The following is a 16875-nucleotide window of genomic DNA, read 5'->3' on the forward strand; positions in this document are numbered from 1 at the left end:
ACGCCGAGGAGAGTGTGACGAGACCGTCACCGTGGTATGTAGTCGGTACGAGAGAAGGAGGAAACCTGTGTCGTTGATCCGTACATGTCAAAGAACTGGTCTGGCGATATCCTCTTCGAGGAGATCTTGGGGGCTGTCGAAGTCGAAAGTATCGGCTTCGTGAAAGTTGTAAAATGAGCAGGATGCTGAATCCGGCTCGTTGATTGATTGATCGTGGTGGTTGTAAAAGCTTTGGGGTCGATAAGTCTGGATGGTTTTGGGAACAGCAGGAGGAAAGACGAGGTTGGGGGAGAGCGATGATATTTAACACGAAATTTCACTCTCGCTCGGGTGTTGTGTGTTGGCGTTAGGCGTGTGCAGGGGCGCAGGGGCCTGGAGAATGGTCAGCCAAGCCAAGCCACAGGGTTTAAAGCGAGATATGAATAACCCAACGAGATTATAATTGGGCTCTCTCGCAGGGCATCAGCAAGAACACCCCGGGGCATTCTGGAATGCACGGTGCAGAGCAGCGCAGAGCGGACATTGTGATTTGGCAGCAGAACAACCCGAGTCAAAGGCGGTGGAAGGGGAAGAGCTTCCGCCGCAGACTAGGTAGGACCGGTGGGTGGTGGGACTAGGATAGGAGACGGGGGGCTTGCACACTTACGAGAACCTAATAAAAATGCATACGGAGTAGACTGGTCCAACTTGTCGGTGCAACGGGTCCCCCTGGATTTTACTTCAAGCCAGTGCCAAAACAGCACAAGCAATCATGATATTGAAGCAAGCGAGATTGATGAGAGACAGGATGTCTGGTACTCAATGATCTCTTCAGGAAGTTAGGGTCGTTTCGTCCACTGTAGCAAGAAATTACCTACTTTCTGCTTTGAACAGGATCCCCACTGGAACAGCGTCGGATCGCCCGCGAGCCGCAGTGTGAAGTAATTCAGACCGCACTGCTGGGTACGGGTACGGGTACGGGGCTAGCTGACGAGATGGGGCCGTTGAGAGATTGGGTACGAAGCTGCGGGACCAGTGCCGCAAGTGCAGATTGATGGATGACTTTGATAGGAGTCAAACTGTCAAAGAGGAGTCAAGGAGCCAAGAGGAGCGGAGCGAAGAGGAGTCAATATAGTGTTAAGGTGATACTGGTGGATCCTGAGTCACTTTTCAGGTATTCATGGATCCAGTTCAGAGTAGTGCGTTCGCTCAGCGTGGCAAAGGACATTCGTTATAGCCCTTCGTACTCGAGTAGTTCTCACGCTCACGTTGTTGTGAGGGCCGAATAGTACAGGTTCCTTATAGGCAATGGTGCGTTCTGGTCGCCGAGTGGCCACCTAGTCAGTCCAGTACCACCGAGTGAGGGGCTCGAAATCGATAGGCGACTAACGAATCGCAACGACTGGCGATGAGGTCGCAGGCCAAACCAACTGCAAAGTATAGCTGGTCAAATGAAGTCCAGGACCAGGACCAGGACCAAGACACAGGATCGTACCTGTCTATTTGTTGGAGCAGATGTCCCAGCAGGGCGAACGACTCGTGGTTTTGGTTGCACTCGTACAACCCACCGAGGAATCCGGTTATTTGCCCCTTGCTAGCTAATTGAAAAGCTGGCTACCTACCTACTGAGATACTGAAGACACGACTGGTACGGAGGTACTGAGCCAGACGGATAGTTGACGTATGAGGCCGACTTGTGGCCGTGGTTCTTAGGTAAGACGCATAGTGAGGACCTGGTACAGTAATGTATGGATGAGGAGTTATTCTTGACGCGCCGGTACAGTACAGGAATGCGCTGCTGGTATAATCGAGATTACTCTCAGAGGTGGTGCAGCAGATGAGGATGCGGATGCACCATATACGCTATTTAGAAGATGGCGGGGTTGAACAAACGGAACGAGGAGGGGTGGAGGGGAAGCCATTCAGGGGAGCAAGCGCGACCGAGCGAAGCCATCACATCACGATGAACGTGTGACTGATTGCTGACTTTCTATTTTAACGCCCATGTAAGGTAGTCAGACCTTCTCAATTGGAGACAATCACCGATTATCAAAACCTTCCCTCACACCCTCCCGAGTTCTTTTGCGAAAAGATCGGGTTAAACCCCGCCAAATATCTTAGAGGCTGCGAGTTTCTCTTAAGACAAGCCCTTGCCAATTGTACCCAAGCCTCCAACACCAAGAATCACGCGCCGTTGTTAATCGCCAATATCATGCTCGATATCACAAAGGGGCTATATCACCATCTGGATCATTGGACTGCGATTGTCTGGGCAAGTCACGATATCTAATTCCCTACACCCGAAGGTCATTTGCAGCACTGAGATCAAGCAGGACTTCCGCAGTATGCGACAACCATATTCTCATAACTTCAGGTTCACTTCAACGACGGAAGTTCTAGGCTTCAGGCTCTTCCGCTCCCCTGTTGGTTCCCTGAACTGCATGCCGGCGGGGTGCTACAACAGGCTATAGACGCAGGCTGCGGGCTCTAATGTCAGGCTCGTTTTAGGGCACATCACCTGCTGTAAAGTCCCGATTCCCGCTGCAATGGTTCACAGATGAACCCATGTCGTACTGTACGTCCTTTTCTATCTGCGGCAAAGCACCGCACCATCACCACCGAAGGTCCGCTGGGGCCACAACTTCACAAGCCCACATGTCTATAGTACTGATCCATGTCTTATCTATCGTGCAAGCATCTTTCCAGCCTCCTCCCTCGCGGGCCGGGGCCACTGTCCTCGAACAGGAAAGACGGTTTCTTATTCTGCCGTTTTGATACTTACAAGCCTGTCCCCAGCCTCTTCAATTAATCTTTGCAGAGTTTTCCCTGCTCCGCCACACGAATCTTCCCACAAGTACCTCGCAGCCATTTGAGTCATACTTCGCTATATACCTTTGTACACTGAGTCTGCAGATGAAAGAAAAGGGCTTCTTTTGTTTGCATCGAATGTCTCCTGAATGCTGCATCCTGAGTGGGCAGCGACGTACGGTGACATGCAGCCACATGCAGCCACATGCCAAGGCGGCCTGTGCTGTGACGTGATTGGTTGACCCCCCCTGCTCCAACCACGTTGCACAGGATAAGCAACCAGAGCACATCCTGGAAGCAAGACCACGCATGCTCCCGCCTCCACTCAACACCAACCCCACTACTTCCCGCTGCAGGACACAGCATTGGCTGAAAACCTAGTCTACGCCAGGCGGATGCAGGCGGATAACGACACTACTGCCTTCGACCTGAGCCTGCATCGATAGCATCATCTTTGACACATTTCGAGCCTTTCCCATGCCCTTTTGAAGCGGTGTAGCACACGTGTCGCACAAGAACAGGAGAGCTATCTGCTCGGTGACGTGGTGTCTCGCACTCAACAATTGTTTTTCACTCTTTTGTTATTCACTTGTTTTTATTTCGAATCCTTCTCCGCTGGGTATGGAGGATTGAGGGTGGGTATTACAGAAATCTTTCTGCCATGGGTTGTGTTTCTGTTTCTGCCACAAGAGGCATACGTGCCCGAGTGGATTGTTTGCCGAGGCCTCGGTGCACCCATCCATCCAGTCTCGAACCGCCTTCTTGGTCATCAGATATCAAAACGTTGTTGGACGCGCTTAGGCAACAAACAGGGCCAATAGCCAGGCCTGCACATATGTGACAGAACGGCTGAAGGGTCAGCCTCATGAGACATTGTGTGTGCTTTACCATGGAGAGGGGCTGAATCAAGTTTGATACTCCGTTCAAGGTACCGTCAAGTCGACGCCCGATCAGCCTTGCATCGTTGGAGTCATCTGGCACATTATTGAAAGATGATACACTGGTACGCAGTACGTACCACTTCAGCCTCGTTATGAGTCACGTGTGGCCAATCACCTCAAAAGGGACGGAATGGCAAACAAATATGGCGTAGTTGCCTCTTGAATCCAAGTATCACCTTGTGCTTTCCGAATGTCAACGCTGCCTACTCGGGGTTCACGCTATCTCTGTCCTTCCAGTCTATTCAAGCTGCTTCTATGACTGACGAAGCTCTATTTGTCAGCAATATCCCCCTATTCATTCGCCACCCAGCATCATTGACCTACCAAGAACTCAAATCAGTTCAAGCGATCATCCTTCAAGTCCTGCTTTCAGTTACATAATACTTGGTACTACCGTGGACTTGATATTTGCCTCTGTGGCTCATTTCTTCCTTATGTTGTCCAAGAGTCATACCAGAATTTGTCAGACTGGAATCATTCCTATATCAGTCCATTTCAGGGTTTAATATCTCAAATACTGCTTCACAATCCCGAGCCTCGACCTAATCTCTTTATTCCAGACCTCTGACTCACATCCGACGGAACCACTAGCGCGTTACATTGCGACGCTCGCCCCTTGATTCGGGCGAGTCTCCCAATTCCGTATCGAATCAAGTAATTCTGAGGCTATGCTGTATTTTCTGGGGATAATATTTGCCTTCATCTCAAGAAATCTGGACTTCGAATACCGGCATGTGATTCTGCCACCGAAAATTGCTGGAATAGGAAAGATGATAAGTCTAATGTGATGAAAATGAGAAGGGCATTGAAGTTAGGCTTCAAGGATGCTCAGGCCTCTTTGCCCCTCTCGCGGTGACAAAACAGGTCTTTGAGTCATCGATTTCAGCTTCTTTAGTACTCAAGTGATCCGAGAGTCATCTACTAGGGATCTCAAACTTTGGCCATCTTGTGGTGTTTCTGTAGACGCGGCGAGACTATGGGACCGTTGCGGATTTCCAGTCAATGGCGGGTGAGTCGGGGAGATTATTAGAGTAGATAGTTGAATGGCAGACGTGTTGGGAAAGTACAAAGCCTGAGGTGAACACAAAGCTGACATTCCTATCTTCGGGAAAAAAACGCATCTGAAACATGGGTTTATGTCTCTCACTCTGCCCCGAGGCATTTCCAACTACCTATCGGTGCCACCAGCTAGAATCATCAGACTTCACTCATTTCTAAAAATCTCACGCTGTCTGCCCCGCAATACCATTCCGTCTCAGTCGAAATCCGTCAGTCGTTCAATCATTCATTTGCTGTCAAAGCTCATCTACCTAGTTTTATTTCGTGTGGGAGCGAATAGGGGGGGGGGGGGAAAGGACAACGTTGTGAAGTTTGAATTGTATGTATGATTATGAAAGTATTGCTAACGTGTATAGCAGACAGACAGGTCTACACTTGTTATTGAGTAGCGCATTTTCGACTTCTCGCGTTTCAATTTTCTGGGTTGCGAAGAAGGAAAGAAGGGAGCGGGATTTATACCGTATTGGTTTCAGGCTGTTGTGAGGATTATAAGTATACCATAAATAACGAACCCCTTGACGCATACCGTTCAATTCTATCCAAAGTCCGCACCACATGATCATCTGGGAAGTCTCCTGCTAGAAAACTCACTTCCTATGCCCCGCGTTACCTTGTTGACTGTATTGTGTGCACTTACTTTATGCTTCTACACACGAATGAAAGCTTATTTGAAGTGTGAAGGATGGATGGAATACGTCGTCATGGAATCATGGCTGGTTAGGAGCATGAATGGTGTATGCGTGCGCGACGACGACATGTTCATTCATACATTCCTTCATTCATTCATTCTTTTTCATAGCTTGTTAAAAATATGTTGCTTGCTTGTACTTTAAGTTTAATATGATATGCTACAGACTCGCCGGTCAGTAGTTGAGTCGAAATAGAATCAGACGAACTATTGTTGTTATCCAGCATTTGGATTGCAATTAATGCTATAACTGGTTGGTTGAATTGTTCTTCATACGATGGATGCGCTTTAGCGCTTCTTCTGTCTTGATACTTGAACTTGAAGCTGCAGTTCAGTAATATCTAGGTATCTATCTATACTAAATGCCCCAACTACTCATATGCATACAATACCACTTTCAATCTACCAGAGCACGGGGTAAAAGGATGGTGCGGCATGCTATAGAACGGAAAGGTAGGTTATGTGTGATAGGCTGGTGGTGAGTGAGAGACTCTAAGGTTAACAAGAACATGCCCTGCACAACGCACTGCATAAGTCTTGGATGCTTTTTGGTATTCTCCTAGAAATCATTATGCCAATCAACCTCCCAAGGATTTCTAGTGTGAAATCATTGACTTGCTCAAATCTGTGAATTCTATACTGGGAAATCAGAGATATACAAAAGTAGGACGAGCCGAGAAGTCCCTGGATGAAAACCCTTCTTATTCCATTCACTACCAGAACGATCGCACCGAGCAAAATCCACTCCTAGCCTCAGCATACCCCAAATATCCTTCTACTTCATTAAAACATCAGACAGTCAACCCCACAACCAACCAATCCAATCCAATCCAATCCTTCATCTCCAACACACCACAATGGAAACTCCAACTCCTCAACCCCCTCTACAACACGACCCAACTCACCATGCCGCTCCTCACTCCCGAGCGCCTCGCCTCGCCTACGCACAAGCCCAATACCGCACCTCCATCCACGACCTATCCATGGCCTCCCTGCTACGCTCTACAAGACCTCTGCGCCATCTGGCACCTCATGACCAGCGACGCGCTCGAGGACCGATGCCGCTGGCCGCAAGCGCACTGCGGGCACTGCCACCACAGGGCTAGAGCGCTTGAATCGCAGGATCTGCGCGCTGGGCGAGCGGGTTGAGAGTGCGGGGGTGGCGGGTTTAGAGGGGTTGTTGAGGGAGATGGGGGGTCTTTTGAGAGGTATATGGGTGCTGCGAGGGGGACTTCTTGTGTGAGGGAGGCGAGGTTGGTGGGGGAGAGTGGGAGTGGGAGTGGGATTTATAGGTGGGGGAGCGGGAGTGGGAGCGGGTGTGGGACCTCTATAAGAACGCGGCGTTTATTGGCCGTCGAGAGTCTACTATTGTCAAATTACCAATCCGACTTGGATCTAGAGAAGTGAAAGCCGGGGTCCTAAGTACACCGGAAAATCATTTGTCAACGCCAGAAAGACCATTCGAGAGAAGTCGATGGCGTGCGAGGAGTCCAATAGAAGAATAGAAGCAATTCGTGCCTCGTACTCTCATAGACTTGATCAAAAGCTTCATTCACCTCGTTTTACAACGGTTATGTGAAAGACTTAGGCTATTTGTTGAAATCCGGATGAAAAGAGACGCTCTAACGCGCTATGATAAAGATTTGGTCAGCACTAGACAAACATTCGAGAACAACTTTAGATGTAAAGCTTGCACATTCTATCATTTCACCGACGGTCTCATATAAGAGTGGGCTGACTTTGCTGGTAAGATGGACGGAGTTTGCGTTGAGAAAATCTAGAACGTGGGTTCGAAATGGATTAACGATATAAGTGACGAGTTGGTAAGCTATAGCGATGTATGAAGGCCGCAACAGATACTAGCTGTTATGTAGACGAAACTCATACTGCAAATCAATCTATGACATCTATCGAATAGCGCGTCGCTTTTCAAAAGGAAAGATGGCATATCAACTTTAAAGAAGATTTCAAAGAAGGTAAAGAAGTTAATATAAATGATACTATTAACTTGAAATAGATCATGTCGAATTTTCAGACTAACAAAACTTCAACTAGAAAGAGAACTCGACAGACAATAAGTGAAACCCCGCTTGAAGTTAGTGGATTGATTCTGTCCATGTCAAGCCACCACTTGAGATAACTAACGTCTTGGATAACAGGACCCGCAAAGCAAGTGCATAGAAGACATCTCGCTCTTCTCTTGACTGGGCTAATAATCAACACTTGTTCTATTATTCCAACAAGGAGTCCTCAGATGTCTCACGTTAGGCAACTTGTGCCCCCACCAAGCGGTCTTTCAGGGAGCTACGACACAATCGGATCATCGGAGTCAGGTACTCAAGATTCTAAGACATTTGCATAAAAGTATTAAGAGGGTGACTCTTAATTGGAGTTGAAAGAGAGTCATAAAGGTGAAATTCGTGCAAGAGCTGGCAAGTACTTGTATGTAAGTGAGATCGTGAAAATTCCCAACCCCTGTCTTGCACGAGACCACGCGTTTATTGTTGACTAGGCTACTCAAGGGATTTGGCCTCAGCTTCATTCCATCCTCATCACCAGCAACAAGCCGATGGAGATGGACATTGCATGTAGTACAAGTGCACCAATCTTTGTCCGACGTTGGTGGCTGCTATGCTCCCAAAGGTGGGATGCTAACAATTCGAGATGTGACGTTGATGTGGGAGAGCTTCCTACTCACTGACAGTCTTCACTTCACTTCACATCCTCAACCACGACCCTCCATAACAAAAGGTAGACCTCGACAATGACAATGGCAGGACTTGTGGAGAAGATCGAGATCAATTGCGATATGGGTGAAGGCTTTGGTCGCTGGAAAATGGTACACTTGCTCCCAAATAGCTCTCTCTTATCTTGCGCTCCCAAACATGGCTAATCAATGCACTGTAGGGCCCCGACGACGAACTCATAAAATACATCGACGTAGCAAACATCGCATGCGGATTCCACGCCGCGACCCATCGCTCATGCTCAAAACCGTGCGCATGGCCAAAGCCCACAACGTGAAAGTGGGCGCCCATCCCGGCCTATTTGATCTATTCGGCTTCGGCCGCCGGAGGATCGAAGTCGATCCCGAAGACATGTACGCGTCGATACTATACCAGGTCGGAGCACTCAAGGCATTCCTAGACGCAGAAGACGTACCGCTGAACCACATCAAACCGCACGGGGAGCTGTTCTTCTACATGCAACGGGATGCCGTGATTATGGATGCCGTGCTACGCGCGGCGGCCGTGTATAAAGTCCCCGTCTATGCGTGCAAGAATGCGACGCAGAAGCAGATGTGTGCAAAGTACGGGCTGCCATTTCAGGAGGAGCTGTATGTGGATATTGATTATACGCCGGATGGAGCGCTGGTGCCGGTTGCGAAGAGCAGGATGGCTACGCCGGAACTGATATACGAGAGAATCACGAAATGTGCAGAGACTGATGAGAGGGATCACAATGAAGGGGGGATGTTCAAGGTAGGGTTTGCAGGGACTGCCTTTAGTATCTGTCTTCACAGTGATATGCCTACTGCATTGGAGAATGCGAAGGCGGGAAGAAAGGCTGTGGATGAGGCTAATGCAAAGCTCTTCCCCGAGGCAAAGTAGCAGTTGAAAGTATCCGCTCTTTACTGCGTAAAACTCTGTTCCTTTACATCCAAGCACTCATACTCCGTAGATTCCCATTTCTGTTTTACGTACGCTATGACTAAACGTGAGGGACAAGACTCGTGCTCTGTTATAACGGGGGTCGGGCGTACGGTGTCTTGGGCTTGGTTATCCCCCTATCTTTCCGATAGGTTCTTATCGTACAGTACCCCGCCTCGCATTCGGAATGGCACTTCTTTAAAGACGTCTGTCAACAATGACGTGAAGAGACGATTGTTTAAACCCTATCTTCTTCTATATATACATTACATCACAGCATGGATTACCAATTCTCTCATCTTCGAAAGGTACTTATCGCCAATCGAGGAGAAATCGCCGTTCGTCTTATTCAAGCATGCACGAAAGTGGGGTGTAACCAACCCTTTCCTATGTTTCCGTTCTGTGATATACTATAATAGAGCTCTCAAAGATTGTTCCATCTTTCCAGCTGTTGCTTTTTAAATTTACAACGAGTACTGATTTGCTGCAGTGAAAAGCGTTTCCGTCTACACAAACTCCGATGCGACCTCGCTCCATGCTTCACTTGCTGATGAGAACATCCTACTACCTGGCGAGAACGCCAGTGGATATCTAGACATGTAAGTCCATCCCACCTCATTCCTTTCCTCCCATCTTCCATCATCCATCCATCCATCCAATAAACACCCGCCCATTGATTTTCAACAGACAAGAGATCCTTGAAATCAGCAAAAGCCTTCACGTCGATGCCATCATCCCCGGCTACGGCTTCCTCAGCGAAGACTCAGCATTCGCCCAGCAAGTCGTAGATGCCGGTATGGTATTCGTAGGACCGGGTCCGGAAGCCATGACTGAGATGGGCCAGAAGCACCGCGCGAGGGACTTGGCTGTTGCAGCAGATGTTCCTGTTGTGCCTGGTAGCCAGCTACTGGCTTCTGAGGACGCGGCGTTGGATGCTGCGAGGGAGTTGGGCTTTCCAGTAAGATAGATCGTCGCGCTAAGGAGGAGTGAGCAAGGACTGATTTAGTGGAATTATAGATTATGCTTAAAGCGACGGGTGGAGGAGGTGGAATGGGGTTGCAAGTGTGTCATGATGAAGATGAGATCTCGGCTGCGTTTACGAAAGTCAAGAGTAGAGGAGAGACGCTTTTTAATAACACGGGGGTTTTCCTGGAGAAGTATTACCCGCAAAGTCGACACATTGAAGTTCAAATTTTTGGAAATGGGAGTGATGTTGTGCATTTTGGAGAGCGGGAATGTAGTATTCAGAGACGGCACCAGAAGGTACGGTACTTGAAAACGAAAACATTCTTCTAGAAACTACATAGACTGCTAATGATAAATGTATTATAGGTCATTGAAGAATGTCCAAGCCCTTTCGTCGAAACGAAACCCGGGCTGCGAGAAAAACTCACCAAATGCGCTACTGCATATGCGTCACAACTAAAGTACAAATCTGCTGGCACCATCGAGTTTCTTGTTGATGATATCACAGGAGATTTCTTCTTCCTGGAAATGAACACTAGACTTCAAGTAGAGCATGGGATTACCGAGTTGTGTTACGGCGTTGATCTGGTGGCACTTATGTTGCAGCAAGCAGACTGCGAGAAAGGAGGCGAGACGGGACTCTCGTCTGAATTCTTGCGCTCGCTGCAAAAAGATGGGCCGAGTGGAGCTGCGGTTGAGGCGAGAGTCTATGCAGAGGTTCCATTTAGGGACTATGCTCCGAGTCCTGGGTTATTGCAGGCTGTTCGGTGGCCCGAGGATGAGGGCATCCGAGTCGATACTTGGGTGAAGACTGGGCAGAGAATTGCTTCTTTTTATGGTGAGTTCGGAAGTGCGGAATTCGAACTATACTGATCCCCGTTAGATCCACTGATTGCAAAAGTAATGGTTCACGCCAGCGACAGGCAATCTGCGTGCAAGAAAATGACCAAAGTCTTGTCCGAATCGAAACTCCAAGGCCCGCCCACAAATATCCATTTCTTGGCCGATGTGATATTATCAAAACGTAAATTGCAGCCCTCCCTCACTTGACTCTGCAACGGATTGACTGACAATAGGTAGCTTTCCTGGCCGGCAACACACTGACGAACTTCCTCGAAACAAAATTCACGTACGAGCCTCGCGCAATCGATGTTCTCTCACCCGGATCATTTACCACAGTTCAAGACTTCCCTGCAAGAGCAACTAGCGGACATGGCATACCAAAAGGAGGTCCTATGGACAATCTCTCTTCGAGAAGTATGGCTCTCGCGCTTGCAAAAGCTCAGCTCATCTACTGACCTCGCTGTTTAGTTGCGAATGTTCTAGTCGGCAACGACCCTGGCATGGAGGTCTTGGAAATGACATTGACTGGCCCAGAATTACTCTTCACCGCGCCAGCTGTTCTTGCAGTCTGTGGCGCTCAAGTCTTGGTTACCATTGATGGTGAAGAAAATCCTATGTGGTCGAGATTTGTCATTCAAGCTGGCCAGAAGTTGAAGATGGGCAAGGTTGAAAATGGTGGTTTGAGATTCTACCTTGCTGTGAAAGGAGGATTTCCAGAAATGTAAGCAGCTCTCGTTAAATCGCTATGAGCTATCGAGCACAATACTAACCAAATAGTCCTCTATATCTGGGATCCAAAGCAGGCACACCCAGTCTTGGATTCGGCGGAACTCAGGGACGACAACTACAAATGGGCGATTGGATCGAGCTTCACCGCGACACCAAGGAATGGGCCAATGGCGCCACCCCATTCGAGCTTCCCGCGTCTTGCGTGCCTAATTTCGATATCTCCGAAGTCTACTGCATGCATGGACCCCACGACTCCGATGATTTCATGACTGAGAAGGATAAACGAATGCTATACAGCACCGCATGGAAGATTGGCCACAATTCAAACCGAACAGGCGTTCGTCTCGTAGGCCCTGTGCCTGAATGGAGCAGAAAAGATGGCGGAGAGGGCGGATCGCATCCGTCTAATATCTTTGACTACGGGTATCCGTCGCCGGGAGGAGTCAATTGGGGTGGTGATTCCTCGGTGGTTTTCTCCATGGATAGTCCTGACCTGGGTGGTTTGCTATGCTCATCGACTGTCATCTCTGCCGATCTTTGGCGCCTTGGACAGGTCAAGCCTGGTGGATATATGAAGCTCAGACCAACTACTTTTGAATTAGCTCTGGAGTTGACAGATCGGGTTGAGAGGTTTATTCAGGATGTGCAGGCGTTGGTGGAGGGTAAATCTGAGAATAAGCCGCAACTGGATTTGACGCTTCCAGATTCCGGCTTGGAGGAGGGAAAGTCGAACGCCATCTTGAAGGTAATCCCCGCTAATGGAGAACGACAACAAGTCATTTACAGACAGGTGAGTTTTCAGACTACAGGTAAATTTTGCATCAAGCTGACGTCTCTAGGGAGGAGATTGTTTTCTCCTCGTTGAAATAGGCACCCAGACAGTAGATGTTAGAGTTACTACCCATATCAGACTCTTGGTCGAGAAACTGCAAAAGTTAGACGGACCTAGATTATTGATGAATCCAAATGTTGGCTGTAAGTTCCCTCGCGCCTGACCAATTCGTCTTTGTTAATCTTGCAACAGCCGTCATTATACAGTTCGACCCCAAAGCTATCACCCAACACGACTTACTAGAGATTGTCCACAATGCCGAAAACAGCATTCAAGCCACGCTTGATGTCAAAATCCCCTGCCGCGAGATACACCTCCCTGTAGTATTCGACCATCCCGACATCGCAGCCTCCGAGAAACGATACATCGAAACCAACCGACCAACCGCAGTCTACCTCCCGGATAACGTTGAATACCTACGCACCAACAACGGGCTTCCCACGCGCCGCGAAACCTTTGAAACACTCCTCAACTCTCCCTACCTCATCGTAGCCGTCGGCTTCCTCGTCGGCACGCCCATTCTCTTCCCCCTTGAACCAATGAGCGGCATCGTCGGCCAAAAATACAACCCAACCCGCGTCTCTACCCCCGGCGGCACAATCGGCATGGGCGGTTCGCTCTTCGCCATCTACCCACTCGAGGCTCCCGGCGGCTACATGATGTTCGCACGTACCATCGAGTGCTGGGACACCTTCGGCAGCGGGCCGAGCTTCACGCCTACGCGCCCCTGGCTCTACGAGCCCTTTGACATGGTCAAGTACCACGAAGTCAGCATCGCGGAATACGACAACCTAATGCTCGATTACCGACGCGGGGACTACGCATTCGATATCCGCGACGGCGTCTTCGACCTCGCGGACATCCATGCCGTGTTTGAGCAGGCCCGCGCGGACCCCGAGGTCCAGGCGTTCCGGGCACGGCAGCGGGATTCGGTGGCGGGGAATTTGGAGGTCGAGAAGATGATGTATGGGGAGTGGGTTGCGGGGCAGGAGGCGGAGAGGGCGGCGGAGGCGGAGCGCGTAAAGGGGATGATGGGGGGTGCGGAGGAGGCTAGGGTTACGATTGATAGCCCGATCGATGCAAATGTGTGGAAGGTGCTTGTAGAGCCGGGCGACGTGTTGAAGGAGGGACAGGTGGTGGCGATTCTGGAAGCGATGAAAATGGAGATCAATGTTGTGTGTGAGGGCGAGGCGGTGGGGAAGACGGTTGAGGCTGTGGCTAGTAAACCGGGGAGTGTGGTGAGTCCGGGGACTTGGATTGTTGTTGTGAAGGCGGGCGGATGAGAGGTGAAGATTGAGAAGTATATGGCACGTGTCGGAGATTTGTAAGAAAGAAATGTAATCATGTACTGCTTGTGCACTTATATCTGAACTTTTATGCTGATTAATTGCCGCAAATGGTGAGATCTAATGGGTATTGGCAGCAAGTATGAGCGTGTAGAAGTAGATAGCGCTGATACCTCTTCTACTGATGACAATTCACCCCCAACACCAGCTTCACTTCCGAGCTGACGTTAGCCTCAATAAAAGATACGATACCGATACCGGTACCCAACAACGTGACGAAGTCACATTGCACTTTTCTGACTCAGCTGAGGACTTTTCTTTTCTTTTCATTCCCAAGTGTTCTCTCCTTGCCACATGCTACGCCAAGGTCAGAAAGTTGAAGGATACCTACCCCAGATCCGCAGTCGAGCAGGGAATAATTATATTTATGGAGTAGTAAACCTATGAACAAAGTATGTTTTACGTACTGTACTCCTACGAAGTATAGTATATTAAACAACTACCCTGGCCTGGGCACCTCGGGCTCGGGAAGGAAATTACCGCCAGCTCCTCCCGGCGCACGCAGACATGCCATGCGTAAATACCGCAACCCAACCAACCTATCACAGGATGCTACACCGTACCTAGGTCCTTACATGCTTTCCGCGTAAAGTGAAAGAAAACTCTTTGCCGCTGAACTTAGCAAAGGATTCCATTCCTCTTACGAAACAGAAACCCAATCCTGAAATGAAAAGGGAAGGGGGAAAATGGGCCATGCTAAGGTAATACCATGCCGACGGGGTGAGGGTTTCGGGACGAAGGATCTTTGGTAGTCACCGAGATCAAGCAAGCAAGCGCAGTGCAGCGCTTAGATGCGGAGGAGTTCCGCTTGCATCCATCTATCTAGTGAAATTTGTTTCAGCTTACTCGTACTGTACCATTGTACCTTACTCGTACTGGGTTGTATTGTACCTCACGTATACATACGCATATACGTATTGAATCATGGATCGGTTTGGACATGTCAAAAATAAATAAAAAAGGCACTGGCTAGACCTTCTCTTACCCTTACCTTACCCTTACTACCCCATACATATGGGGATTCTGCTAAACGAGCCGTTGGTAGATTTCCCCGGGATTATATAGTATACCTCAGGCACCCAACCTACCGTATAATTTTTTCCCCTTCAAGTACTCGGTGTACCTAGATAGATGGGTAGAGGTACTCGTACCGAAGTACGGGTATTAGTGAGAAGTTCAAGGTTGTTGGGAAACTCGAATCTGATGTTCTAAAAGGGATGCTAGAGTGCCGCCAGTATTAAAACAATCAAATGGGCTTGCTTGAAGACCTTTTATTGATACCTAGGTAGGTAGGTAAATATTGATGTCTCATTTGTCAGAGGGAAAAGAAAAGAAAAGCCAACCCGACAGCGCGATACCCTAGCTTAAGAGCAGAATAAGCTACCTACCTACCTACCTACGCGTATGCGATTCACGTGGCGTCCTTCGGTAATATTTATTTATCCGCCACCACAACAAGCACAAGCAAACTAAGAAATGCCCTACGTAGTATTTATTCCCAGGAAAATCCGCTACCCCAGAATCATGCTTGTGGTAAGTAGTGGCGGGGAACGAGCCTTGCCGGAACAGGAGCGAGGGATTCGGGTCACATGCGCGAAAGCGTTTTGCTTTTAGCTTTGGCGTTGTGGGCGTTGGGCTTTGGACTATGGCGCTGAACATGATGCGATGGGCGCTGGGGAGGCGTGTTTTAGCGTGCGCGGTGGGTGGTAGGTCCAGGCATCCAACTTTGAGGCATTGAGATCTTACGATTAGGTGGTGGTATGCACGTAGTTGATTGATTGATTGATTGATTGGCAATACTTACAATCATGTTTTTCTTTTTCTTCGTGTCAGTAGATACTTACGGATGAAATTGTCTGCAGGAGGCGTCAAGACCAGGTTTGCTTTAGGTGGGGTCCTGTACGGAGTATAGAGGAGAGCGGTGCCCTATCTAAAGTTTTCCGATTTCTAATCTTCTTGTTTCGTAAATAGCAGGAAAACTCTAGATATACCTCGCAATAGCAATAGGCTATAGACTTTTCTTTTGGCCTGGGGAGAATGCAATGTGATTGGTTGCAAAGATAAGAACTAGGATATAAAACTCTGTCTGCTAGTATAAAAAACTCTGTCTGGTCTGATCCCTATAATTTGTAATCCCATCCCGATAGTCAATTGATTTATCGCATGACTTTTGTTCAGCCAAGTTGGTCGAGACTTTAGGTGGGTTGGTGATCCATACCGAGAAATACACCCTTAAAACAGCTCCATTGTATAGACTTGAATTTTCTGGGGGAATCACAGATTCAATCCACAGATAATCCACAGATAATCCACAGATAATCCACAGATAATCCCCAGAGGATACCTGCCATGCTAGTTATACGTACAGGCCGGTTGCAGACCAGACCAGATGCATGCAGACAGTACGGACAGTTCCCAAGAAGCACCAACGCGTGACGTGACGCAACCCATGTGCAATTAATTACATTAAGTTTCAAGTTCCTTCGATTGTTACTTGGTAGAAGTATTTTCGAACAGATCAGCAGTCCATGGATTGATTTCTTGATTCTTGATTCGTACATAAAGTACGGGCCGGGATTCCTTTGCGCTGCATACAAGGGTGGTGCTGTGCCTTCGTAATGCCATGGGACCAGCATGCACATCCTCTCCAATCACAGTCTAAAGCCTCCCCGCCTCCCCGCGGATAAGCGACTTAAGCGACCCCTCCATACCTTAATCGCTTCTACGGAGTACTACGGTAAAGATGGACATGAGGATTACTATATGCGTATCTAGATCAATTGATCACGATAACGCCTCGAGCGCCTCTGATGGAGTGTCAATATCGTACAAAGTACTCGTAAAACACGTACAACTACGTACCCTAGGTGAATACTTTGTACAAAGGATGGCCTACTGCTATTCTCATTCTGCCCGCTCTTGGCTTCTTGGCGGAAAACATGGTCTTGACCCCATACGGAATACCCATGCCATGCCACATGAAAACCGGGAGAAGCAAAGCAAAGACTGGCGACCAAAAACCACGAGGATCACG

The 16875-nt window shown here is 48.6% G+C and overlaps 2 protein-coding genes across 2 annotated transcripts; both read left to right on the forward strand.

Annotated features, from left to right (window-relative positions):
* Positions 1-8245: 8245 nt before the first annotated feature.
* On the forward strand, positions 8246-9086 carry lamB (Lactam utilization protein; the record flags this gene model as incomplete). The annotated part of the gene is made up of 2 exons (XM_031149383.1): positions 8246-8300; positions 8383-9086. 2 exons carry the CDS (start codon positions 8246-8248, stop codon positions 9084-9086), a joined length of 759 nt encoding a protein of 252 aa, XP_031005645.1.
* A 317-nt stretch (positions 9087-9403) lies between these two features.
* lamA (putative urea carboxylase) lies at positions 9404-13778 on the forward strand (the record flags this gene model as incomplete). The annotated part of the gene is made up of 11 exons (XM_031149384.1): positions 9404-9497; positions 9616-9724; positions 9813-10083; positions 10143-10388; positions 10458-10929; positions 10975-11115; positions 11172-11348; positions 11403-11655; positions 11712-12453; positions 12503-12638; positions 12688-13778. 11 exons carry the CDS (start codon positions 9404-9406, stop codon positions 13776-13778), a joined length of 3732 nt encoding a protein of 1243 aa, XP_031005646.1.
* Between the last annotated feature and the right edge of the window lie 3097 nt (positions 13779-16875).

Source organism: Lachnellula hyalina, assembly GCF_007821495.1.
Source record: "Lachnellula hyalina strain CBS 185.66 chromosome Unknown contig00060, whole genome shotgun sequence".
Classification (NCBI taxonomy): Eukaryota; Fungi; Ascomycota; class Leotiomycetes; order Helotiales; family Lachnaceae; genus Lachnellula; species Lachnellula hyalina.